General features: G+C 48.1%; 1 protein-coding gene and 1 long non-coding RNA gene across 2 annotated transcripts in view; one reads left to right on the top strand and one right to left on the bottom strand.

Annotated features, from left to right (window-relative positions):
- Positions 1–13,511, bottom strand: part of RPS16 (ribosomal protein S16) — a 29,166-nt gene extending 15,655 nt beyond the window's left edge. The window contains exons 1-4 of the mRNA XM_085855208.1: positions 13,412–13,511; positions 13,040–13,090; positions 6,875–6,976; positions 6,664–6,760 (exon numbers count right to left, since the gene is read on the bottom strand). Of these exons, the coding sequence (XP_085711334.1) occupies positions 6,664–6,760; positions 6,875–6,976; positions 13,040–13,087 (247 nt within the window). The 5' untranslated portion in view covers positions 13,088–13,090; positions 13,412–13,511. The remainder of the gene's footprint in view (positions 1–6,663; positions 6,761–6,874; positions 6,977–13,039; positions 13,091–13,411) is intronic.
- A 111-nt stretch (positions 13,512–13,622) lies between these two features.
- The window catches only part of LOC147013406 (uncharacterized), a 53,166-nt gene continuing 39,577 nt past the window's right edge, over positions 13,623–27,211 (top strand). Inside the window, exon 1 of the long non-coding RNA XR_015051328.1 lies at positions 13,623–13,650. This is a non-coding gene — a long non-coding RNA (uncharacterized LOC147013406). The remainder of the gene's footprint in view (positions 13,651–27,211) is intronic.

The raw sequence follows: 27,211 nt of genomic DNA, 5'->3' as shown, positions 1-27,211 counted from the left end.
CTCGGTTTTCCATTCTTCCTCCCATTGTTTCCTTTCCTGGGAGATACCAATCTGCTGTTCCTCTATTCTTTTGTTCAGTTTGCTCTTCGCATATTCCAACTGACAGGTATAAAACACTACCAAATTCTTTTTCCCACGTAATTTGTCGACTCTATTGGCCAAGTCATGTTTTTGCCACCAAATTCGTTCCAGTAAATCGTCCAATCGCTGTGTCCCCCCGTACACGTAATTTTTCTGAAGCGCATCTGCGTGCCGTTGTGACTCGTCCACTCCACGTTGCACCTCCTCGATATATTCTTCATAACGCTTCACCTTTTCCAAGACATCCCCCAATTGTGCCTGAAGCCTGCCAATGCTCGCATAGTCATCCTGCCACGCCTGCCATGGCACATGCCGTGACCACGTGCCTTGAACCGGTGACTGGGAGCTCACGCCTCGTGCTGTGCCATTAATATCAGCCCGCTCCGTGCTGCCATTGTGCGACTCCGTTTGCCGGCAAAGTTCGTGCTCAAGCCGCTCCCACTGACCACAGTTAGTCAGGTCAGGTCAGGTATGGGAGCATGTGCCAGAACAGCACGTCGCTGCGTCCACTTTCCGCCGGTACTCCAGGGGCCTCCGTCTGGCCATCCCCCAGGCAGATGCCAGGCCCATCCCCATCTCCTTGAGATGATGGTCAACCTGTTGCAACCATGAGGCACGTGGTCGACCCACTGGCCTCCTCCACTCATGAGACTCCCTCGCTGAGAGAATCTGGTGAGCAGGATCAGAGTCAGGAAAACGAGCCACATGTCCATACAGCTGCAACTGACGCTCACGGACTATGCAGGTAACAAATCTCATCCGAGTCTCTCTCAGCAACCACTCGTTGGACACAAAATCCGACCAGCGATAGCCAAGGATTCTCCGAAGAGACCTGGTACCAAAGGAATTAAGTCTCCGTCTCAGATCCTTGGTCAGAGTCCAAGTCTCGCACCCATAGAGCAAGACTGGAAGTACCAAACACCTGAAGACTCGGACTTTCGTCCTCCCGCACAGGTACCGGCAGCGCCACACCCCATGATCCAGTGAATCCATGACTCCCCAGGCCCGACCCAGACGTCTATTGACCTCTGACTCGCAGCCAGCAGAGACATGAATATCACTGCCAAGGTAAGTGAATCTCTCCACGACCTCAACATCCTCACCACAAACAGACACAGACAAGACAGCAGCATCCAAGATGTCACCGAAAGCCTGGATCTTAGTTTTGACCCAAGAAACCCGTAATCCCAACGGCTCCGACTCCTCATTCAGCACCTCGAGGGCCCCCAAGAGGATGTCTAAAGTCTCCGCAAAGATGACTGCATCATCTGCAAAGTCAAGGTCCAAGATCTTGACATTCCCAAATGACGCACCGCAACTTGATCTCTCCGACATCCTCCCTAGAATCCAGTCCATACAAGTGCTGAAAAGTGTGGGGGCAAGTACACATCCCTGACGAACTCCAGTAACAACTGGAAATAAGTCAGAGATGGTACCACCACACTTCACAGCACTCTCAGTACCAGAGTAGAGTTCAGACATCAGATCGATCAGTTTTGGTGGCACCCCACGAAGACCAAGAATCCTCCAGAGGACATCCCGATTCACTGAATCGAACGCTTTACAGAGATCAACATAGGCTGCAAGCAGCCCCTGCCGAAACTCTCGTCTGCGTTCGGTGAGGACACGAAGTGCAAGGATACGGTCAATCGTTGACCTCTTTGGTGTAAAGCCTGACTGCTCTGGACGCTGGTGCTCAAGCAGATGGTGGCGAACCCTATCGAGAATTATCCGAGCAAAGACCTTGCCCGGCACTGAGAGCAGCGTCACCCCTCGGTAGTTGTTGCAGTCTTGGCGATCACCCTTCCCTTTCCAGAGAGGGACAACAAGGCCCCTCTTCCAGTCAGTTGGGATGATGCCTGTGTTCCAGGCAGAGCACAAAACTGCATGCAACGACACGAGTGCAGCATTTCCACCAGCCTTGAGAAGTTCGGCATGGATGCCACAGATCCCTGGAGCTTTGCCCCGTTTCAACTGGTTCACCGCAGCCCGTGTTTCCACAAGCGTAGGTGGACCACAGTTGATTCGAGGGTCAGCAACAGGGATTGTAACACCCTTGACGTCCAACTCGACAGTTGGGGGATCAGCCTGGTACAACTGCTCAAAGTAACCGGCCCAGCGGGCCTTCACTTCAGACTCCTCTGTCAAGAGCCTACCACTCTCTGCTCGAACTGTAGTGCTCCGAGAGATGGGCTTGGATGAACGTAATGCGCGAATTCCCCTGTAAGCGGGACGAGAATCACCTGTCCACAAGTGATGCTCTACCCCCTCACAGATTCCTCGCACATAGGCCTCCTTGTCCACCCTCAGTGCACGTACAGTTTTACGCCTCAGCTCCCTGAACAGCTCAGCTCTGCCATTCAGCCTGGCCCTGCGACTCTGGTCAATGGTATCCAGTGTCCCATAAGAGACAAAATTCTTCTTTGCCCTGCGGTGAGCTCCAAGGCATCCACCGGCAACATCAAGGACGGTGGTCTTGAAGGCGCTCCACAACTCTTCAGGACCCCCCAAAGCACCCAGACCCCCCAAGTGTCCACTCAGCCTGTTCGCAAACTCCTCAGCTACTCTCTCATCCCTGAGCTTGGCAACATCCAGCCTCGGCTGGGATGGTACCATTCTCCAGGATTTAAGGTGCAGCTTTAGAGTTGCTACAACAAGCCTGTGGTCAGTATTGAGGAACTGAGCACTCCGGTAGACCCTGCAGTTCTGGATCATCCTCCAACGACCGTCAATGAGGACATGGTCAATCTCCTTTGCCACACCGCCAGCGTTGGAATACCAAGTCCAGCGATGAGCTTGTGGGCGCTGAAACCATGAACCAGCCACCCTAAGTCCATGACTTCTTGCAAAGTCAAGGAACTTAGTGCCATTCTGGTTCATAGTTCCTGACCCATGGGGACAAACACACACCTCATAACCGTCCCTATCAGTTCCAGTCGATGCATTGAAATCCCCCAAGACTAGAAGTGTATCTCGTCTGGGGCACTGATCAACCACAGACTCGAGTGTGGCGTAGAATGCATCCTTCACGGTGAGATCACTCGCCTCAGTCGGAGCATAAACAGAGACCAGGGAAATGACACCTAAGGAGTGACGAATCCTTAATCTCATAATACGCTCGTTGACCGGTGTTACCTCAATTATCATTGGGGTCAGCTTATTGGACACAGCTACAGCAACTCCTTGGGTATGGTAACCATCAGAGCGACCAGACCAATAGTAGGTGTAACCACCCACCATTATCTCGCCGCAATCCGGTCTCCGAACCTCAGAGAGAGCTGCAATCCCGATGTCCAAACGCTTGAGCTCAGATGATAACAGAGACAGGTGATCATCCTCTCTTAGGGATAGGACATTCCAGGCACCCACCCGAAGGGACCGCCTCAGGTTAACCCAAGGAGACTGCCGTCTGGTGGACGACACCTCAGCACCACTCCGACACACTCTCCCGCAATCTGACCCAGGGATGTTACCCCGTGGTTTCCCTCCTATCAAAGATTGGGGGTCCCGAAGGCTTTGCCCCAATCCCGTCATCCGGTGAGCTGCCCTGCGAAGGGAAGCTGCACAGGAGGTACTCCCACGGAGTGGGTTTTCAGATTTTTTTGCGTTTTTACGTTTTGCGGAATGAAGGGTTTTACGGTGGCCGGAGTGCAAATCCTGCCACCAACCTCCTAATAAGAAGTGACCCAACTGCAGGAGGACGTCCGCAGAGACAGTTGGGCACTAGATATGGATGGCCGTTGGCTCACAAGGAGCTCCTCCGCCCTTTGACAGGTTTTGTTTTTAATCCTGCTGGGTGTCCATATCCAAACACCCTCCTCACCAGAAAACCTGGTGGGGGAGACGGTTTAGTCGCCGACAACCCGACCATGGAACAGGTTAGTACAGGTTTACATGGTACCTGTAGCAGGTCACAGATCGAACCTGACCTGACAGTTAGTGGTGGGGTTATAATTATAAAAAGAACCGACCTGGGCCATGGATCCTACATGACGACACATACCTAATACCCCCGGCTCCCGCTCGCCTTGAGAGGCCATCTTGCTTCTCGTGAAGGGTTAATTTCGCTCGCTCGTAATTTGGAGGGAATCGGGGGTCGCTTCTCTCACCCCTGGACCGATTCCCGTGAATTTAGCTGGAGACAGGAGAGCCCGTTTTCCTGTACTCCGATACCAGTGCCGCGAGGAGGGCTATGAGTTTATATCGCACGACCTGACACCAGTGTTACGGATTCGCGCCCGCCGGCGTGCTGACGGCCACGTAACTCGAATCGCGGCACGTCGCCCACCGGACGGACAATCCAGTCGTGACCCTCTCGGACTAACGCCGGGAACCAGTCACGGGTGGACCTTTCGGTCTCACCGCGATCGAGCCAATCGGCCCCCCGCGTGGGATAGGGTTGCTCGCCAAATTCGACCTAAGTACCCACACGGAGGGTAGACCGGGCGATCGCACCTCGCCGCAGGTCGACTTCGGACACGGGCCACTTAAGCGACCCGTTCCGTACTATCGGGATAACCGAGCGGTGTTATCGTCGGCCTCGACGGTTCGATTAATTATCGAGCGTATTCAGCCCACTACCAACCCTTTACGTGAAGCAAGATGAGGATTCAATGAAAGAAATGACGAAGCGAAGCGGGAAACAGTTCAACATAAAGCACATTTATTCGCGATGAACGGAAAGCACACATATACAATTCCACCAAAAGCACATAGAAAAGAAGACAAAAAGCAAATGCGACAATGCAGATCTAACACCGATTACGCGAGCACACGGCAACACTTCTACAATTTTACTTCACAGACGGCGCCGACAACACACATTCCCAAAGCAAAAGAAAAGAGAACCACCCTCCAGGATGAGGGGGTAGGCGGGCCTGGGGCCGAGACCGTGTCGGGCCTACCCGTCTGGTGATGAGACGTGGAGTGGCGGTGGTGCCTCAACTCCGCGGGCCTCGCGGACAGTGTCTGGTAGGGGGTGGGAAGGGGGCCCCCTTGGTCGCACTATCTCAGCGCGGGGGGAAACAGGAGGGGGTTGCTGATGCTCGGGGAAAGGAGGATTTTTACTCTGTCTCGGGTCCCGCGACGAGAGTCTCCACCTCGACCAGGTCGCGCCGTCGGCCTCCCTGGTGTGCAGCTCCCGGCACCGACGCGAGCACCCCCTCGTCTGCCTTCGCCGCCGCCGCCTCTCCACAGCTCCGTCCTCTTCGCTCCGACTCCAACTCCGAACTCTTCCTCCTGCAAACTTCCCAACTGCACTCAACTCCAACGCACACGACGACACTTTTCTGACGAACGCAGCCGCTTATATAAGCCCCGTGGCTTCGCCTTTGACCCCCTGCCTTCGACCTTTCACCTCGCTCCCCATTGGCCCGAGAAAAAGTGGGCGTGAATGCTTTTTGATCCATGAATTTGCATATAGCGATCGCCCTCCAACGCCCTGGAGGCGGGGCCAAATCGCCCCTCGCTCACCAATTGGACGGAACAAAAGTGGGCGTGAGTCATTTTTGATCCGTTTTTGGAGCGGAAACTCCGTGGTTTTGTACACGCTGTTCGGCGCGCGCCCTGCACGAGTCCAATACCGGTACCCACAAGCGGCGCAAGAACGGTGGCGATGCGACGGTTGCGAGGTGTGACGGTAAAGGTCGTGGCTGTTGTGGTGAAGCGGCGTTGTGGTGGGTGGTTGATGTGATGACTGTTGAGACGTGGTTGGAGGTGGTAATAATGGCAGTTGGTCCAAAATAAAGATAGTAAAAGAAAAACGGCTATCCTGAAGAGTCGCAGCACGCATGAATGACATTTATTCCCTCTAGACAACGGGTTTGGGCCTAACTACACATATACTTACCGAGATATCTCACCTAAGGGACCTGAATGGTGGTTTGCGAATTTGGTAACCACAACTATATATATATATATATATATATATATATATATATATATATATATATATATATATATATATATATATATATATATATATATATATATATATATATATATATATATATATATTCGGGAGTGTCAGGAGGCGTGTGTTTGACTTGTATGCACTCTCTTGTTTGACTGGTCAAAGAGTTGAAATTTGGTGGTTGTACTTGTGTGCCTGGGGAGGTTTTCAGTCATAAAAATAATATTCATTGTTCATAATAAAATAATTTGGTCACAGGGGTTCAGGAGGGGGCGAAATAAATTCTCCATGTAAATGTGTATCGTGTAGCACCACTCCTGGTGGGAGGGCGTATCACAGGACCCAGCTTGGAATAAATCACTGAATTTGGATGTCAAGTTAAATAAAATAAAATAAACATAAAAAGAGAAGAGTAGTTCGGCTGAAAAGATTGGTAGTGGTCGTGGTTTGTTGTATATGAATAAAAACCTGAAATCAAGAAAAGTATCATCTTCGGTAAATCAAGTGACCTATGACCTTTTACTGAGCATGGATAAAGCACAGGCATGATGGGCCAAATAGCCACCTGCTGTATTCAAATTCCCTGTATTTCTCTGCATAAAAATGGTGGAAATCAGGAAGGAAATTCGATTGAGTAAAAGTCTGACACAGCAAGCTGAAGGTAAACTTACCATACACTTGAGACACCTGTCCACCACCTTTGACCCGCACTCTAATGTCAACAGCAGAAAATCTGTCTTTTCCCAGTAACAAAATGGGTTCAAGAAGCTGGTGGGGAAGGAGGGAGAGAGATGCTGTTGGTGAACTTGAAAAACCATCAGGACGTTAACAGGAATGAAAGCACGTCATGGTGGGACCAAAGCTCCGCTGACCATTTCTCACCTTGTATTGAAGCGTCGATGGCTCGATCATTTCCAAGGGCCGCCCATTTACCTTTATAAGGCCATTTCCTCGCTTGCAGTGCGCGACAGCAGTGGCCGTTTTCTGTAATGCACACAGCGAAGGAAATAGAGCTGGCGGTCAGTTTTTCAACCTCTGAGATGGTGATGTTTTATCAAAACACACTTTTCCTTCACACCATCACCCCCTCAATTACCCTGCTCTTCACTTGCTTATTTTGTACATTTTAAATTGTGGGACAAAGTACTTGCAAGGTATAATACTGCTATCACTACTTATTTGTCTTCAATGACCACAACCGTTCCCACCTTTTTGTGGTCAGTCAGGGAAGGTTTTTGACATTGGTCTTTCACAAACTGACTGACCAGGCCCGATGTTCGAATGCAGATGGCACAGATGTACAATTCGACCAGGGTGCAGGCAATAACTCGCTTACTCTTTGCTAAACAGCGAGATTTTTTTTTATTTTTTCGAACGCCCACCAGCTAACTCGAGCAGACGTGACATCTGGCTTAACGCCCACCCGAGGGACGGTGCACTTTGACGCAACGCACCGTTCTGACAGTTTACAGGAATGCTGAGAAACAAATCCAGGTATAACAGCTAAAAGGCAATGTGCTACCTCTGTAGCATGTTATAATCAAATGCTCCATCTACTATAAATGGATGGGGTGGTGTGTGTGTGTGTCTTTGCAGAGTTCAACTGGAGCTTTCTGATGTGGAATGTGATACACCAACACAATCGTCATGATCTCGTGAGTTGATTAGGCTAATCCTTGTTACAATTCACGGACCGGTGTTTGTGTGTCGCGCTACTCCTCCTACAGTTCTGAGCCAATTACATGCAGACTTGCTACAGAGGATCAGCATGACACAAATTTATGTAGAGGGGTGTTTTCATCTTTGCCCGTGGTCTTGGGGGCGGGGGGGGTGAGAGGGGAGACAAATTCTCGATGTTAATGTGTATCGTGGAGTGCCAACTCCAGGTGGAGGAGGGTATTACAAGTCTCCACCATTTTGTGTAGTATTCCTGTCCCTACATTTTCCAGTGCTGAGGTATTTTCAAGGTATTTTCATTGCAGGTAACCTGGGTTTTTGTTTTTTGTTTTTGCAAATACAGAGTTGTCAGTTGCCTATACACCGCCAAAATAAAGGTATGCATCAGAAGAACGTGTTGCATGCTTGGAACAATATCGCCCGTCGGGCGGGTACTCCACTAGTGAACCACAAATAACCCAGAAGATTTCCCATGTTTTAAAAGCATGTCATGTTAAGGTGTAGGGAGCAGTTTAATAGGTCCTTTCACTGAATGGCATTCTAATTACAAAATGAAAAACAAAAACAACGATTATATGGCAACAAAGCATATATTAATTAATACTAATAATATTACAAGGAATAATAATGGTAGTATTTGGCAAATATAATCTTCGCCTTCTTGCGCGTGGCAGCTTGGCTGCCGGGTCGCTATCATTTTGTTGGGGTATGACACGACTATGCCGCTAATGCTGTGTCCCAATACCAGGGCACTGATAATCATTTTACCGACCTCAGAAGGATGCAGGGGTTTCCTTAGAAGCCGGTTACCGGCGACCCACAGCCGTCTACTCAGAGAAAAAATGTCAAAGGTCGCCGCCTACTTCAGCGCCGATTTTTCTATTTTTTTATTTTTATTATTATTATTTTTTTGGTCACCACGAAATCTCTACACCCCCTGTTTTGAAATCTGAGATGAAAACACACGAGTATTTCAACAAAAGCGGGCTTACTTTTACTGTTAGTACTCTCGCCAGGTCAAGCACAACACTGACCTAAAAATAACACAAGTAGCTAAAACACACCTCCTGCAATAGAGAGTTCTCTGCTTTATCCTTGTTTTGGACTGTTGGCCTGATACCCTGATACAATACAGCAATGACCTCAAGAAAATAAACGATGGCATCGAAAGGAAAACCCCTGTTTGACTTTGGATTTTCAAAGAAGTCCAAAGACATGGGAGGAAAGCTTCTGGCCATCAGTAATGGGTCTAAACTTGCACTCTCGCGAGTGTGACGTTGTTGTTGTTTCACGAAACGCGTGTTTCACCTAGTCTATTTTGAGCTTTTGTCAAGTGATGCGACTCCAAAATACACGGTCACCCATTGTGCCTTTTTAATTTATAAAGTAATTAGCCTTTAAGCTTAAAGCAGCTTTTGTACATCTTATTATTCGTGGTTATTTGCACTGAAAATCGCCGTTTATTCACTGAAGTGAAGGCCAAGTATGAGCAGCTGTGAACTGGCCAACTGAATACTGGTACCGCAGGTACATGCATGCACCACAGACTTGCGAGCTTTTCTTGACGGTATAACAACACGATATTGACGGATAATGTAAGGTGAAAGTTTAACAAAATTGGGATTGTGACTGTGACGCAGTATTCACACTTAGACTGTTTGATTGGTTGACTGATTGAAGCTCGCTGACATCGAATAAAGAAATTATCAGAAAGCGAGTGAAGTTAAATACATGTTTATCATTCATTTTCAAACAATAAGCTAATCTGAAGTTATTAGTTTGAGCTGTTTATTAAATCAAAACAATAAAATAATAATAAACAATATTTAACAAAGTAAAATGAAATCGAAGAGGGGAAATATGCATAAAATGAATGAAAGAAAAAAAAAAACCACCTGTTTTTGTGGAGTTTTCCACCCTAACAGCATGATAATATGAGAACTATTTCATGTCAGAAATCATGCTAGAATGCATCTCCAGCCATCTAGGATCCTCCGGCTTCCAGGGCCCGAGGCAGGCCCTGGACCCCGACCCCAAGGCGGGCCCTGGACCCCGGACATACAGCCGCGCTCGCTTCGCTTGTGGTGATGGTAACCTGCTACTTTTTAATGGTAGCCTCCTACTTTTTAATGGTAGCCTCCTACTCTAAAAAATAAGGAAACCCCTGAGGATGACAGGTTAAGTCAACCCCACCTGGTGGTAATTAATCGGCCCACAGGGCTCAAACTCAGGATCCTAAGATCCCAAGCCAGCTAACCTAACTACTGAGCCAACACCAGGCTTTGGCAAATATAATAACAAACATATAATCCCCACCCTGGCCCAAGCTCCTCGGGGCTTAGTAAAGGCAAGCTAATGCTCAAGCAGTGCTCAAAATGTGATCCAATGGACGAACTGGCCCACAAGAACTATTTATATGCTGCCATCTCATAAACACAAGGGCTGGCAGGATGGCCAAGACTCGAGTTTCACACACTTGCCTCCAAGCTGTCTAGCCTGGGTTTGAACCCCACCCCAGCTATAAACTGTCATCCGAGTGTTTCACAGGCAGAGCAATTCACCAAGGTGTGTGGCATCCCTCGGATGGATATTAAATGGGTGTCCCATCTGCCAGCGTTAGAGCTTCTACAGTATCCTTCGCAAAGAGTCAGCGAGCTACCACTGGCACCATGAACAAATTGCAAATTCCTGCACATCAAGTTGTGTACCATGCACCGGAGTGGTGATCCGGCCTGCGTTGTAAGCCCCAGCCAATGAAACTCCCTCAACAACCTTAATATGTGGACGAATGGGTAGTTGACAAGAACCAGCTGATTAGACTTCGGAGGTCCGGATCGAGATCCTGCTCATCAGTGGGATACAAAGGTAAACTGTTCAGCCTGGCAGAAGTGTGCACTCTACCAAGTGCCATTGTTGTCTTTTATGTGATCATACAGCCTTTAAAAAACAAATTAGATGCCTCATGAAAAGTAGGTGGTGATACACATTGTCGACCAGCTTTTTTACACATCATTTCAGAGGTCACTTGGACAAGGACGATGATCATGATATACTTTTTTTCAAGTAAGGAACGTCAAATGTGCTGATAATCAATTAATTTTCAGAATAAATCAACTTGTGTGCGTTTTAACCCAAACAAAACCGTTGGAGGGATCCTGCTTCTAACTATACCACCTTATTTTGAGAAGTCTGGAAGAAGTCTTCCTCACAAGTGGAATGAAACAGTTTCCACATAGAAAACCGCACATGGCCATGCTATTCATGATAAAACGTTTGATGGTGCAACACCATTAACAATATGTTCAGGTTCCAGCTCGGTTCATGTGGTAGAGAAAGGTCATGTTGCCCATGAGGCACAGGACATGACAACTTCTTTCGGTTTGATCACAAACTCGTTTGAACCTCACTGGAAGAAGTTCACAATTTCTTATTGTGCACAACAATAGAAAGAGTTAAAAAAGCCCAGTTCGATGTACACGTACTGTAAATGTGCTTACGTGGCAAGTGACCCATATTTTGTGGGTTTGACCCGCTTTCGTTCTGTAAACCCGCGGAGCCGTGTTAGTATCGTTAAAACCCGTATTGGATGGAAAGTACGAACAATTTGAAAAACGAAATGTTGAGCTTCCATTCCACTCGCAATGATTCACACACAGTGACAGATCTGTAGCAATCTCTATCCGATATGCAAGATACCGCTCTAGTCTGACTCTATTGCCTGGGTGACGTCATGAGCTTTACCCAACCGACCCATTCCTTCAATCCTCACTTCCTATAGTCTACCATTTGTCCTCACCCCAAATCAATCGGTCAGCCTATTTGCTTTCCAATTCGCTCTTCAACATCTTACTGTGATATTTATCGGTACTTTCGAGTATTTTGAATGGTAGGATTCGATTTGGATCGTTTTCATTCGTATGCAGGGTGTCCGCAAATTACCGTTCCAAATTCAAACGGTGAATAAACCAGAGTTGGTGTCAAAGCCACCCAATGCTTGCCTGTTTATACATTTATCGTTTTTAAAAGACTAGTCTAATAATATTTTTTATAAAGCATTGCAGTGAAGTCTGATCCAAATAATTTTAAAGCAATATATGTATTTGTATATTGTAATCAGTAAAAAAGTGTTGTAGATAAAAACATTAGAAAGGAAATAACTTGTACCAAAAACTTTAACATTTTCACGCTCATGCCGGGGGTATCGCTATAGCTCTCTGTTCTTCGAACAGGCGAGCTAAAAATGAACGAGATGGGATACAATGATACAGTTTGATGCTTGTGAATGAACGAACATTTCTCAAAGTTTTATTGTCGAGATCATCATGTGGTATTCATCACCATTTGTCATCACTTGGTCTCCATAAACTAGGCAACTGTTCTTTATTGTGGGGACGCTATTTGCAGTAAATTTGACGGCACGCGTCACAGGCAACAACTGGAAACGGGAAAAAAAAAGTAAATAAAACTTTGAGAAATTGTGTTCTTTCTTAGGTGTTGTATTCTTTCCAAATGTGTTGTTGTTGAAATGCCAGATATTGAGAGGTTGTGAGGAAGACGATGATGCAAGGGGGAGGGAGTGGGAGATATGCGAACGTTACGTGCTGCAGAATAAATGGACTTGTGCCTTGTAATCAATCGCATTGTTTAGTGTCTGTTGAGTGACATAACAAATATTCTTGGTTTGAGAAGTGTTATGTATATGCATGTTGTCTTACTTGGAACCTGATCAGTACTGGTGGTGGTGGTGGTCGTATGGCAACTTAGCTGCCAGGGTAGCTATAATTTCTTGAAGCACGACTGTATCGCTGATGCAGTGCCCCTCTACCGGTACACACACTGGAACTGGTACTCATTTCGCCGACCTCGGAAGGATGACAGGCTGAGTCAACCCCCTGGTGTATTAATTCAGCGGCCGATGGGGCTTGAACTCAGGACCCTAGGATCCAAAGCCACCACCCTAACCACTGAGCCAACACCAGGCTGTCAGTACTGATTAGTCAACATATTGAATAGCGGTTTAACCACGTTTGGTTAACCCTTTGCGTGTTGCATAGTTCGCTGTTGCTTTGTTGCTGTTGTTTTTTTCAGAGCTGTTAATTTCAAGTGGTATTTGCCAAAAAAACCCCACAACTTGGGTGTCAAGTTAGACGAATAACCGAGAGTAAAAACAAAAATTTGTTTCACTTTTTTTTCTTTTAAATCTCGTCGCAAATCTGCAACCGCAGCGCACACAAAGGGTTAAAAATAAATAAATGAATGAAAACAACCAGCCTTCAATTCGGATCAACCCCTTTTTTGTCGCCTTCAACTTGCCATGTATGAACGTGCAAACAAGAAGTTACCAACACCACCAAAAACCTTCCTCCTTACCTTCCTACCAAAAACTTGCACAGACTGCGGTGGACCTTTGGGTGGCATATTCTGAAAAGGTAAAATATATAGATTACGAAAGGATGATGATGATTATTCAAGTGTTAACAATTTGAACGTGGAGAGCATAAGGACTCGTTTGCAGCGATTCCACACATACTTTGAACAAGATGGCCTATCTAGGAAACAGACCCCCCCACAACTGAATCTGCCTCAAGAACAAGGAAAAACAAACAAATAATTGCTGAATCAAGAAAGCGGCGACGCGTGACAAAACCAACTCGGAGGACAAATATAACTTAAGATAGAAAAATAATTTTAAAAACACCAAAAGCGGCGATGTCGGTCGAAGGCCGATTTATATCTTCATACCTCAAAAATCACGTGGACAGAAAGGACCGGAAGTACAGGGTTTCCCGACGAATGGAGCAGGGGTCCAGAAATATCGCGATAATTCGTTTGTAAAGCAACGCAATATTTTAACTATCGCGAGAGTTCGTTTGTAAATTTCGTTTTCACCAATTAAATATTTATATATATATTTATATACAGTATCTCGGATATGCAATCTGTTGCTGTGGAGAATTTTTCATCGGCCGTGTTGCAATCAGGTAAAAATTATTTCAATCATTCAAGTGTTTTCGCTCTGTGCTCAAAATTCGAAACTGTAGATAAGGAACGGCCTGCTTGGCAAGCGCACGAATTTTGTTGCAAGTGGATTATTAGCTTTCCAAGGGGGGGGGGGAACTTACATTTCAGGTGTCTAAATATAACTCATTTCGGCATCTTTTGGGTGTATAAATTATTTCCACATCTGGAGTGGTTTTAGTACCCATGATGCAGTGCGCGGGCGCCATATTGGTTTCTGTCATGTACTCAATGGAAAGGGATGAAAGCTCTGAAGTTGGAACAGGTTTAATTCGGACACAGCAGCGAAACATGGGCGGGTCACATGACTCTGGTTAACCAATCACGCCCCGGTGCACCCATGTATGCATACATTAGCATATAAAACTACTGATACATCCCCTCCCCCCATTTTTAGATCCTCGTGGAGGATCTCTAAATCTTCCTCAAGTTGTTGTTCTTCATCTTCTTCTTGTGGACTTTTTAGTTTCACAGCCTACAGTTTTCATCGAAACTTCCTGAAACTTGGCATATATATGTAAAAATACCCTGCGCAGACAGTAACCATCTCCGATTTTGAAAATTCCTCCTACAAAAAAAGTTATGACGTCAAAATATCTCCGCTAATGGAAATCGCCTAAAAAATTATCTCCGAAACGAGGCAAGCTTTTTGAATTCTGTTTGTTGGAATCGAACGGGGCATTCATTAGCAGAGATGAATTACCGCACGTATGATACATCACTATGACGTCATATCAATTTTTATGACGTCATTCCTATTTTTTGGACTTTTTTTTGTTTCACAACCCAGAGTTTTCATCGGATCTTCGTGAAACTTGCCATGTATATGCAGAAATGCCACGCGCAGACAGTAACCATCTCCGATTTTAGAAATTCTTCCTAGAAAAAAAAAGTTGACGTCATAATATCGCCGCTAATGGAAATCGCCTATACCATTATCTCCGAAACGAGGCAAGCTGTTTGAATTTTGTTTGCGGGAATCAAGTCGGGCATTAGCACAGATAATTTATCGCGAACCTGATTCATCACAATGACGTCATATTCGTTTTTTATGACGTCATCATTAAGAGGACGAGGATCTTAGCTCATTTGAGCTTGTTTTTTGTTTCAAATCAAGATGCTCAGGAGGTTCACAGACACGAGCTGATCTTCTAAGGACTAGTGGAGGGCTGTCCTTGCAACTGCTGTGGGTTTCTCAATAAGGGGTACAGGGTCGGGGTGGAGGTCAGGTACATTGATGAGTGAAAAACTTTCATGAGGAAACACCTGAGGTTCAAACGCAGGTGGTGTTAATACAGCAGTGGGTGACAAAGGCACTTGAGCCGGTTCAATGTTTGGCTCCCCATGATGTAACATGAGTTGGTCAACATGTTTACGCATACATCTACCATCACACAACTTCACAAGAAACATCATTTCACCAATGTTATCCATAACGATGCCAGATAACCACTTGGTTCCACATCCGGAGTTCAACACGTGTACAAGATCATTGATCTGGAAGTTGCGGTATACAGATGTTTGGTTTGGTTTGTAGGGGGCAGGTGTGTAGTGCTTAAAGCCATTCATTTTACAAAAGTTCTGAATCTCTGAACTCGTAAACGATGATCCATTCATTATCTGATACAATGGAGTTTGGAATACCATGTTGTGTAAACATGGTACGTAGAGCTTCCATTGTTACAGCAGAGGATGAGGATGGCACCATGAGAGCTTCAATCCATTTGGAGTGGGCATCAACTACGATAAGGAAAAGCTTCCCTTAAAATGGACCAACATGGTCAATGTGTAGTCTGGACCACGGCTTTGATGGCCATGACCACATGGCCAATGGAGACTGTGGCGGCAGGGCCGGATTTAGACATGTGGTGGCCCCTGGGCAGCCTTCAGTCGTGGAGGCCCACCCTACCTTAGAATACTAAAAAGGCGACAAGACATATTTACAGTCATCCATAAAGTATATTTTTCAAGAACAAAAAATCTGAACTTCTATATAAAATAGTGAATGAGATAAGATGAATATCTTCTTATATCTGTTATAGATGAATATCTTATATCTGTTCCACTAACAACCAACTACCATTCAGGCACTCACAAATACATTTTTCCTTACAATTTTTTTTCATGAAATATGTGGAGGCCCCCTGGTTGTGGAGGCCCCTGGGCAACTGCCCAGCTTGCCCATGCCTAAATCCGGCGCTGCGTGGCGGTGTCTTGGCATGGGCAGGACAAGTGTAACAATGGCATGCACTGGACTCAATGTCACTCTCCAAACCAGGCCACCAAACATGAGCTCGGACAATATCCTTCATGGTGACAATGCCTGGATGAGCATTGTGGAGTTCACTGATCATTTTCCCACGGAGTTTCGGCGGAATTATCACTCGGCTACCCCAAAGGCAGGAAATGGTTGAATGTATGCAAGCGTTATGTTTACAGCATGACGTCATCCTCAGAGACCAAGCGAAGAGGATCCAGGTCCTCGAGAACCGGGAGGAGGTGAGTTCGCAAAAGGTGAGGAGCGGTGAGTTTGGGGACGTGCATGATGTGTGCAGTTGCTGCACTGGCTTGGGGGTAATGCGGGACCCAGGATTTCTTGGAGTTCCCAGTGGGCGGAGTGTGCATGTGACGGAGTGTGTGCTGGGAGCGAGTGCACCTATGTGTGTGAAAATGGAGTGGAGTGGTGAGTGCGTGCATGTTAGTCAGGAATCGACCCAGATGGGTGAAGTGGTTACATGACTGATGGGAGAGGTGAGCCTCCCGTGTGAATAATTTGTTTTTTTTTTAAGTGATAGCATGTTCTGGTCCTGTGTGCGTGGAGCTAAAAAGAGTGAGGTTGGAATCCGTGTCGTTCCGAGAGAACCCGGTGTGCAAACGCTCCATGCGGTGTGAAACGTCCTAGCGCGGACGCTTAAAATGTTCATGAGTTTTCACTCCGTGGAGTGTAAAGCGAAGCTTGCTTGGCATTCACAGCATGAGAAGTGGCATGACAAATGGGGCTGTGCCAAGTGAACAGGGTGCAGAATGGGAGGAAAGCCCCACAGCACATGCATTGGGGGTGACGAAATCGGCTGGGTTCGTCGTGGGAAAATCCCCAGATCCCAGCTAAAAAGGGGAAATTAATTGCCAGGCGACGGATGAGCTGCCGAGTACCTCTGCGGTGGGGGGCTCATGTGAATAGGACGGTGAGTATAGCGCCCATGTTAGGGGCGCAGTTGTGTAACCACCCCACATGGGAGCCCAGGAGCACTAGCTTTAGGGGGGTTGCATTGTTAGGCCCACATGGGGGTGCCAGCGATGATAGCCTCCATGTGGGTACCGAAGCAGTGACCATGAGGGAGGGCTAGAATAAATTTAGGGATCTCGAGTGACAATAGGGACTGTGTTAAGTAGAGACAATGAACATGTTGTGGGGACGTAGAGGTATAGAGGGTAGAGTTAAAAGGGAGCGTATGTAGTATAAGGGAAGACGAGGGTGCATGAGTTAGGGGAAATTAGTTAGGTGATGCTATGTCGGTGAGTGGAAATGTGTTTGTGTGTGGTTGATAAATTATGAGTGTGAGGACAAGGCAACAGCCCGGTATGAGTGCCAATAATTGAGTGCGTGGTGCGAAGGAATAAATGGAGCGAGTGGATCCCACCCAAGGAAACCCGGTGGTTAGTTTAAAGTTAGATAGGGGGATTAGGAAAATTTACATATGGATGTTGTTCTGAGGTTGGTGCTGATTGTGGAAAGTTTTTAAAATTTTTTTGTGGGGTGCAGAAGATAATGGACCGACTGGGGGTGTGGCTCGTGAACGTAGGTATGGATGAAACAAGCACCCTGGGTGTTGGGAGCTCGTCGGCCAAGTGAGGACGTAGGGGTCCTGGGGACCGATTAATGTAGCGGGCACGAGTACCCGATGAGGAAGAGCTTGGTGCACCAAATGCCATAGTGGGTATCGTCGGGAGGAGAGCGGAGGAGGGTCTCCCCAAATTGTGTAGAGGATCAGGTAAGCTCGGAGGTGGCTCCAGCGTCCCGGGGGTGCTAACGGTGAGTATGCAGGTGGGCAGACCTGCCAGTGGAGCCACGCTGTTCAGCCCCAAAATTGTGCGATGGCACAGAGAGGAAAAAAATTGGTGGGCGAGGCCAAGATTTGTAAGAACACCAATGCGTGGGTGATGGGAATTCGGGTTTTTAGAACCCCATCATTTAACAAAGGCCTGTTGGCAGGGTACGATCCCAGGGATAGTTTAATGTATTTGTAATGAAGATGGGAGCGTAGTTAGGATTGATGAAGACCCCTTCGCAGCATCCACTGCTGGGATGATCGCTGGCTGCCGTGCTCACCCTCCTGGAAGAGAGAACAACGTGTTTTGCAGTATTGTCGCATTTCTTGTAATTCTGCCTTTTCCTTTTTCGGGGATTGGGTAGGAATTTGGCCACAGAGGACATGACGTAGAGGACAAAATGTAGTGACGAATTGTAAAGGACTCCGCAAACAGCTCGGTGGAGGAAGTGGCTCAGTTCTTGTTGGTTCTTGCTTTGATCATTTTTGTTGAGAAGGCCGCAACGTTTATGGCCTGCCGGTTTGTTTTTGTTAGGTGCGCTGGCGAAGGGCACGAAGAGCATGAAGGTGGCAAGAAGTCAATAGGTGTCCCCCCTCCACAATTTCCGTTTTGAATTTCTGTAGGTCCTGGGTCAGAGTTTGTAAATATTTGATTGAGTGTATTTGTGCATACTTGATTATGCCCACCGGTTACGTGTTTAGTTTTCAAAAATTCCAGCAATTTCACATTTCAGCTTTGGGTTGTCATATGAGTGAGTTAGGTAGCTGCCAACGCAATTAGGGGAGACGTATTTAGTTTAAATTGTTGCACACATAACCTGGGGAGCCTGGGGATTTTAAGTAGCATGGGGGATAATTCACCGAAGCACATGGGGTTGTAAATTTGTTAATTGTTTGAGAAATTGGCAAATTGTTGTGTAAATTGTTCATTGGAAGAGGTGCGTGTTACCATTGTCTCGAAACTAGTTAGACTAAAAGCTCCATTGTGTTGGGTCATGTGACCCGCAGTGAGCATATCTAGACTGCACCGGCTGGCTTTTATTCATGGATATTTTCGTTGACGGAATCTTTCCGACTATTTTGTGATTTTTTTCTGGGATATTGGCTTTGAGTTGCATTTGCATGCAACATTCCAGCTTTCTACCCCACCTAAAAGGTACGAAACATATTATCAGTGAGTGAGTGAGTCAGTGGTTAGAAAGAACTATATATATATATATATATATATATATATATATATATATATATATATATGTATATATATATATATATATATATATATATATATATATATATATATATATATATATATATATATATATGTTGTTGCAAATTCGCGCCCGGCGGCGTGCGATCGACTGCGTGTAGCCAAAAGCGGCCACCTCGCCCACCGGAAAGGACAATTCAGTCGTGACCCTCCCAGAACTACCACCCGGAGCCAGTCACGGGTGGGGGTTTAACCTCACCACGATCGTGCCAATTGCCCACCCACGCAGGATAGGGTTGCTCGCCAAATTCGACCTACATAAGTACCTGCACCAGTGGTCGACTGGGCGATTGTACCACGCCACAGGCCGACTTCGAACACGAACCGCATAAGCAGTTCGTTCCGTATTACAGGGATAACCGAGCAGAGCTATCGTCGGCCTTGACAGTTCCAATTAATGACCGGGCGTTTTAAACCCACTATCAATCCCTTACATGATGCAAGATGGAGATTCAATAAAAGGAAGGAGATGAAGCAAAGCGGGAAAACAGTTCACACAATGCACTTTATTTACACACGCACAGACAAGCACGTATATACAGCCATACAGTCATGCAACAAAAGCAAATGCAATAGAAAGAGTTACACCGAATAAAAGGGGCAATGTACAGGCACAGACACTTAAGCAGTTCTACTTATTGGACACGGCGCCACAGCATGCATTCAACCCGAAAGAAAGAAAGCCACCCTCATAGGCAAGGAGGCAGACAGGTCTGTAGACCAAATGTACGTGGATCCTGGAGGATCGGCCAAGTCCACGAGACCGGGAAGGTCCTACCCGCGTTCTCGTGACGCGATGGCGGGCAAGCCGCAATGTTCGCGCAGCTGCGCCCCGAACTCCGTGGCCCTGGCGTGGTCGGCGAGTCCTCTCTGGCGTGCTCCGCACGAGCGGTTTTGTTGGCACCACGTTTAGGGTGGGGGAGGAACGGGCCCCCCCCGGCACTATCTCAGCACGGATGGGGGGGGGGGAATTTCTGATGCTCAGGGAGAGGGGAATGGCTGGCTGGCTTGGACCCTGCGACGAGAGGAGCGACCCCCACACCGCAAACTCATTGCCGACCGCAGTCTTCCCTTGACTTGAACTTGAACTCGACCAGCCGCCTGCAACCGAACCGCGCGAACTCCAACTCCCTCCAACTTCTCCTCGACTCCCCTGCAACTCTCCTGCAACTCCTTGCGAGTTGCCTTGTGCTCGCATCTTTATAGGCCTCAGGAGGAGCCTATATGCAAATATTCGGATCAAAACGTGATTGGAGGCGGGGCCACGCCACCCTCTGTTCAGCCATTGGTTGGGCAAAAAGGGGGCGTGAAGCATTCCTGATCCGCTTTTTGGGGCGAAAGGAACGCATTCACAGCGGGTTCGGAGGCGGGGCTACACTACCCGATGCTCAGTCATTGGGCGGATGAGAAGGGGGCGTGAAGCATTCCTGATCCGCTTTTCGAAGCAAAAGGAACGCATTCACAGCCCATGGCACAACGTGTGGTAGAAAGGCAGAGGTGATGGGAGTTTGGTTGTTGGTGGGCGTCGTTTGAGAATGGTGGTGAAGCGATGTTTGCGGGATGGAGTTGTGGAGGTAAAGAGGCGAAGGTGGTGGTGTTTGAGTTGTTGGCGGGTGTCGTTTGAGAATGGCGGTGAAGCGATGTTTGCAGGATGGAGGTAAAGAGGTGAAGGTGGTGGTGTTTGAGTTGTTGGGGGATTAATGGTCGAAAATAACAATAAAGAAAGAAAAAATGGCTAACTCAAAGCGTCGCAGCCCGGATGAATCACACATATAATCCCTCTATACAACGGGTTTGGGCTAACTACACATGGACTTACCGAGATATCTCACCTGAGGACTTTTTATGGTGTAATGCGAATTTCCACAACCGTAACAATATATATATATATATATATATATATATATATATATATATATATATATATATACACATATACATTATACATATATATATGTATATATATACATATATAGGTATATATGTATATATATATATATATATATATGTATATATGTATATATATATATGTATATATATATATATATATGTATATATACGTGTATATATATATATATACGTATATATATATATATATATATATATATATATATATATATATATATATATATATATATATATATATATATATATATATATATATATATATATATATATATATATATATATATATATATATATATATATATATATATATATATATATATATATATATATATATATATATATATATATATATATACATATATATATATACATATATATATACCTATATATGTATATATATATACATATATATATATATGTATAATGTATATGTGCATATATATATATATATATATATATATATATATATATATATATATTGTTACGGTTGTGGAAATTCGCATTACACCATAAAAAGTCCTCAGGTGAGATATCTCGGTAAGTCCATGTATATATATATATATATATATATATATATATATATATATATATATATATATATATATATATATATATATATATATATATATATATATATATATATATATATATATATATTGTTGTGGTTACCAAATTCGCAAACCACCATTCAGGTCCCTTAGGTGAGGTATCTCGGTAAGTATATGTGTAGTTAGGCCCAAACCCGTTGTCTCGTGGGAATACATGTCATTTATGCGTGCTGCAACTCTTCAGGATAGCCGTTTTTCTTTTACTATCTTTATTTTGGACCAACCGCCATTGTTACCACCACCAACCACAACATCAACCACCCACCGCGGCGCCGCTTCACGTCACACCTCGCAACCGTCGCATCGCCGCCACCGTTCTTGCGCCGCCTGTGGGTACCGGTGTTGGACTCGTGCAGGGCGCGCGCTGAACAGCGTGTACAAAACCACGGATTTTCCGCTCCAAAAACGGATCAAAAACGACACACGCCCACTTTTGTGCCGTCCAATCGGTGAGCGAGGGGCGATTTGGCCCCGCCTCCAGGGCGTTGGAGGGCGGTCGCTATATGCAAATTTATGGATCAAAATGCATTCACGCCCACTTTTTCTCGGGCCAATGGGGAGCGAGGTGAAAGGTCGAAGGCAGGGGGTCAAAGATGAGAGAGCGAAGCCACGGGGCTTATATAAGCGACCGCGTTCGTCAGTCGAGGGAGTGAAGACTTCGCAGTCGGTGGAGTTGGGAAGAAGAAGAATAAAGAGTTGGTCGTCGTGTGTGCGTTGGAAGAATAAAAAGAGTTGGTTGTTGGTCGTCGTCGTCGTCGTGTGCGTTGGAGTTGGAGCGAAGAGGACGGAGCTGTGGAGAGGCGGCGAAGGCAGAAGAGGGGGTGCTCGCGTCGTGCCGAGAGCTGCACACCAGGGAGGCCGACGGCGCGACCTGGTCGAGGTGGAGACGCTCGTCGCGGGACTCGAGACAGAGTAAAAATCCTCCTTTCCCCGAGCATCAGCAACCCCCTCCTGTTTCCCCCCGCGCTGAGATAGTGCGACCAAGGGGGCCCCTTTCCCACCCCCTACCAGACACTGTCCGCGAGGCCCGCGGAGTTGAGGCACCATCGCCGCTCCGCGTCTCATCACCAGACGGGTAGGCCCGACCCGGTCTCGGCCTCAGGCTCGCCTCATCCTTGAGGGTGTTCTTTTTCTTGGTTTTGGGTATGTGTTGTCGGCGCCGTCTGTGAAGTAAAATTGTATGTGTTGCCGTGTGCTCGCGTAATCGGTATTAGATCTGCATTGTCGCATTTGCTTTTTGTCTTCCTCTTTTCTATGTGCTTTTGGTGGAATTGAATATGTGTGCTTTCCGTTCATCGCAAATAAATGTGCTTTGTGTTGAACTGTTTCCCGCTTCGCTTCGTCATTTCTTTCATTGAATCCTCATCTTGCTTCACGTAAAGGGTTGGTAGTGGGCTGAATACGCCCGATAATTAATCGAACCGTCGAGGCCGACGATAACACCGCTCGGTTATCCCGATAGTACGGAACGGGTCGCTTAAGTGGCCCGTGTCCGAAGTCGACCTGCGGCGAGGTGCGATCGCCCGGTCTACCCTCCGTGTGGGTACTTAGGTAGGTCGAATTTGGCGAGCAACCCTATCCCACGCGGGGGCCGATTGGCTCGATCGCGGTGAGACCGAAAGGTCCACCCGTGACTGGTTCCCGGCGTTAGTCCGAGAGGGTCACGACTGGATTGTCCGTCCGGTGGGCGACGTGCCGCGATTCGAGTTACGTGGCCGTCAGCACGCCGGCGGGCGCGAATCCGTAACACTGGTGTCAGGTCGTGCGATACAAATCCATCGCCCTCCTCGCGGCACTGGTAACGGAGAACGGGAAAACGGGCTCTCCTGTCTCCGGCTAAATTCACGGGAATCGGTCCAGGGATGAGAGAAGCGACCCCCGATTCCCTCCAAATTACGAGCGATTCAAATTAACCCTTCAAGAGAAGCAAGATGGCGTCTCAAGGCGAGCGGGAGCCGGGGGTATTCGAAATGTATATGTGTAGTAATGTAGAATCCATGGTCCAGGATGGAATCCCCGAGCAGGAAATGTTGATTGTGCAGGAACACGGACTCGCCCAACTGAACCCAGAGCCCGAAATAGGTGCGGCAGCGGCCGCGGTGTATGACACCTCCCCTCCCCCTCTCCACCAAAACCTCCCGATTCTTGCCGAAACGGCTCAGCTGAGTGCATCCGACATAGCCCAGCTATGCGCCATGCTGGCGGCAATGACAGCGAGAATGGATGCGAATACACAACAAATGAACGAAAGGATGGATGCGAATACACAAAAGATGGATGCGAATACACAACAAATGAACGAAAAGATGGATACAAATACAAATGAAGTGAAAACGACGATGGATGCGAATACACAGCAAATGAGGGAAGAAATGAAAGAGCTACGGGGTGAGACGCAGAACATGGGCCGATGCCTGCAGGCGGGCATGAAGGCCGTGACCAGGGAGATAGGAATGACGACTCCACGTGTGGAAGCAAACGAGCTGGAAGGGGGTGCAACGGCCGACAGGCCCGCGGTGGAGGCGGGTAAAAAAATAATTCGGGGGGCGTGTTGGGCGAGGGTCGTGACAGAGGAATCGACGGTGACCAAAAGGGAAAAATTAAATGGGGAGACCAAAACGTGTGAGACGAGACACGAGGTGACGACAACAGAAACTCATAAATGTATAGAGACACGGGAGACAGAAAAAATAGAGGAGAGACTACACGATGAAGACGGGGTAAGTGACGCACACACACACACGGAGGTAGTGGAGGACAATGGGGGTGAGCTCGCGGAGCGTGTGGGGATCCAGTGCGAGCAGCTGGATGCCCTCCTCCAGGAACGAGGGGAGGGAGTATTCCCCCTTGAGGCGAGTCACGACCAGGTGGGTTCGGTCGTGTTTTGCGAGGTTGAGGGGACGAGTGCTGTGGACGGGTGCACGGAGAGCTTGGGGGGTATAGAGGCCCCGGAGACCCTTGTGGGGACACGAATCCCCAGTGTGGTTGTCCCTGTGTGTGTGGTGCAAGGTGTGAGTGCGTCCCCGTGTGTGGAAGCGACCCCGTGTGTGAGTGGTGTGGTGGCGATGGTGCCAGAGTACGTGCTTCCCAGCACGCCGAGTGTGGATGGGGCACCGCGGGTGAGTGCCCCCGCGTGTGTGGGTGAGGGACCGTGTGTGAGTGAGGCCGTGTGTGTGGATGAAACGGCCAGTATGAGTGAGGCACCGCGGATGAGTGCCCCCGCGTGTGTGGGTGAGGCACCGTGTGTGAGTGAGGCCGTGTGTGTGGATGAAACGGCCAGTATGAGTGAGGCACCGCGGGTGAGTGCCCCCGCGTGTGTGAGTGAGGCACGGAGTGTGGATGAGGCACCGCGGGTGAGTGCCCCCGCGTGCGTGAGTGAACGGCCGAGTGCAAGGGAGACCGTGTGTGTGAGAGAGCGGTATGTGAGGGAGATGTCGGTTGGCATGCGGGAGCACGCAGCCGCGTCTCCCGGTGTGAATGTGATGGAATGGAGTGTGAGCGTCGTAACACGCAGGTGTGCGTGTGTTGAATGGCGACGACGACGGAGACATGAGAAGAAAGAAAGCTGAGTAGCGGCTGTAGTTGTTTCGGGGACCGTGCCGGGTTCACCCAGCCGCGAGCACGAGGTCCGTGCTGTGCAACGCACGAGACCACCACGTGCTCGCTTGCGAGAGTGAAGTCCCGGTCCGGAAACGCCAGCGGTGGATTTGCCGATCCCGCGGACGGACAAAGTTTAGGCAGGATAATGGATTTGGACCGGACGGGTTCTCCACGCGATCGTGTGTGTTAAGCTCCAACGGGCAAGGCACATGTGTTCGCGTGGGGAACCCCTCGAGACGTGGGGCTTGTTTTTTTTTATGCGCACGGTGACGTCATGGCTGCACGTGTGGTTGGAATCCGGCAGGAGGGGTATCCCGGCCGGATGGTACCGTCCAAGGAGGGACGAGGAACACGTGCAGCTGCATGACGTCACGGGCAGGTGCAAAGTGCGCGAGTTGCCGCGCTGGCGCTGCGCATGTAAAAAAAAAAAAAAAAAAAGAACAAGCCTCACTTTCGGGTGCACAGGATTCCTGGGCAAGGGGTGGAAGACCCCCTTGGCCCGGGGCACAGGATGGAAACTAGTTAGGGGGAAGGGTTAGCTTAGTTAGACCGACTTCATGGGGCAGGGGTAAGTCCTCATGGAGTCCGTGGAATGGATTAGTTAGAGGGATTGTAGTGAGCTTTAGGTTGGGAAATTGATTAATGGGATTATTTGGAGACAGTGACAGACGTGTGGATGTGTAGAGGGGACGTAGTTTAGCTACGTAGTGTTAAAAGGAACGTGCTGTAGTTTAAGGGACGACGTGGGAGCACGAGTTAGTTAGGGGATGCAGATAGAAGGATGGCAGAGTTCAGTGGTGAGTGTGTTGAAGAGTTGTTGGTGAGTTATGAAGTGGAAGCATGTGCTTGGTGAGTGAGTGAGGCCAGCGGGTCTGTGTGTATGGAGCGAATGGGGAATGCATGGTGCGATGAGTGATTGGGGGGAGGAGTGACTCCCGCCCAAGGGACCCCGGGGTCAGTGTAGAGTGAGTTAGCTGGGTTAGTCAAATTGAAAAATGGAGGTCGTTTTGTTGTTGGTGGGAAAGTAGGCTCGAGACCCATTTGGAGGGGTGCAGGAGCCCTGTTGACGGGCTTGGGAGCGTGGCTGCGAAAAGTGAGTATCGCTGAGTGGGTACCCCGGGCACCAGGCTAGTCGGCCGCGGTAGGCCATGGGCCCATGGGGGGCCGGGATAGAGTAGTGGGCACGGGTGCGCCTGCTTGGTGCGGGGGCCCGGGGCGCCATTAGCCGCGTGGGCAGTGTTGTGGGCATGGGTGACCCTCAGAAAGGGGCCCGGGAAGCCAGCCTGCCACGTGTGCGTTTCAGGGGAGGTGCCATGGGGGGCACTCCCCGGTGTTAGGGAGCTGGTAGGCTCGGAGGCAGTGTAGTGCCCGGGGGTGCCATAGCGGGAGATTCGGCAGAGGGTCGTGCCTGCCAAAGGGAGCCACGTGTCCCAGCCATGAGACCGTGTGAGGGCACGGAGAGAAAATTGGGGGGCGAGGCCCGAAATTGTGAGGACACCAACACAGGCGACGGGAATCTGGGTTGTTAGAACCAATAGTTTAAGCGAGAGGCGCTTGTTGAAAGCCCCGGGGTAGTTTAACAGTTAAATGGTTAGGGTAGATGAGGAGATGTACCCCTCCGCACCATCCATCCCCTCACTCTCGTTGTGGGCCGCTGGACCCACTTTGGTTATAGATCGCCGAACTCTGGGGAGGCCATTCTGAGGCTTCGTTGGGCCTCGACACAGGACGTTAGCTCTCCCTTATTCCCCTCCGGGAAGGGAACGTAGGGGTTGGGAGTAGGCTAGGTGACAGGATAGGTTAGCCGAACAAGGACGATAGAGGGGGTTAGGGGACGATTTATAGTGGGGAAGTAAAAATAAAAACAACAAAAAAAATAAGTTGGGGCTAAATTGGGGTTTGACAAATTAAGGGAGTGGGTATGTACAGTGACAGGCAAAGGCGATATGTTGGGAGGGAGACAGGTAGGTAGGTCCGAGCCCACCTTCCAAGTGGCCAGCACCACCGCACTCTCTCCACCAACCTCCACTGACGGCAAAAGCTGGCCAGCTTCATCTGCTGGCTGTGTGCTGCAAGGCCTGTGCCGGCCGGA

The sequence above is a fragment of the Eptatretus burgeri genome, chromosome 14, assembly GCF_056783735.1.
Source record: "Eptatretus burgeri isolate ZD-2024b chromosome 14, Ebu_testis_v1, whole genome shotgun sequence".
In the NCBI taxonomy this organism is placed as follows: Eukaryota; Metazoa; Chordata; class Myxini; order Myxiniformes; family Myxinidae; genus Eptatretus; species Eptatretus burgeri.
This window is presented reverse-complemented; position numbering and strand designations above follow the sequence as displayed.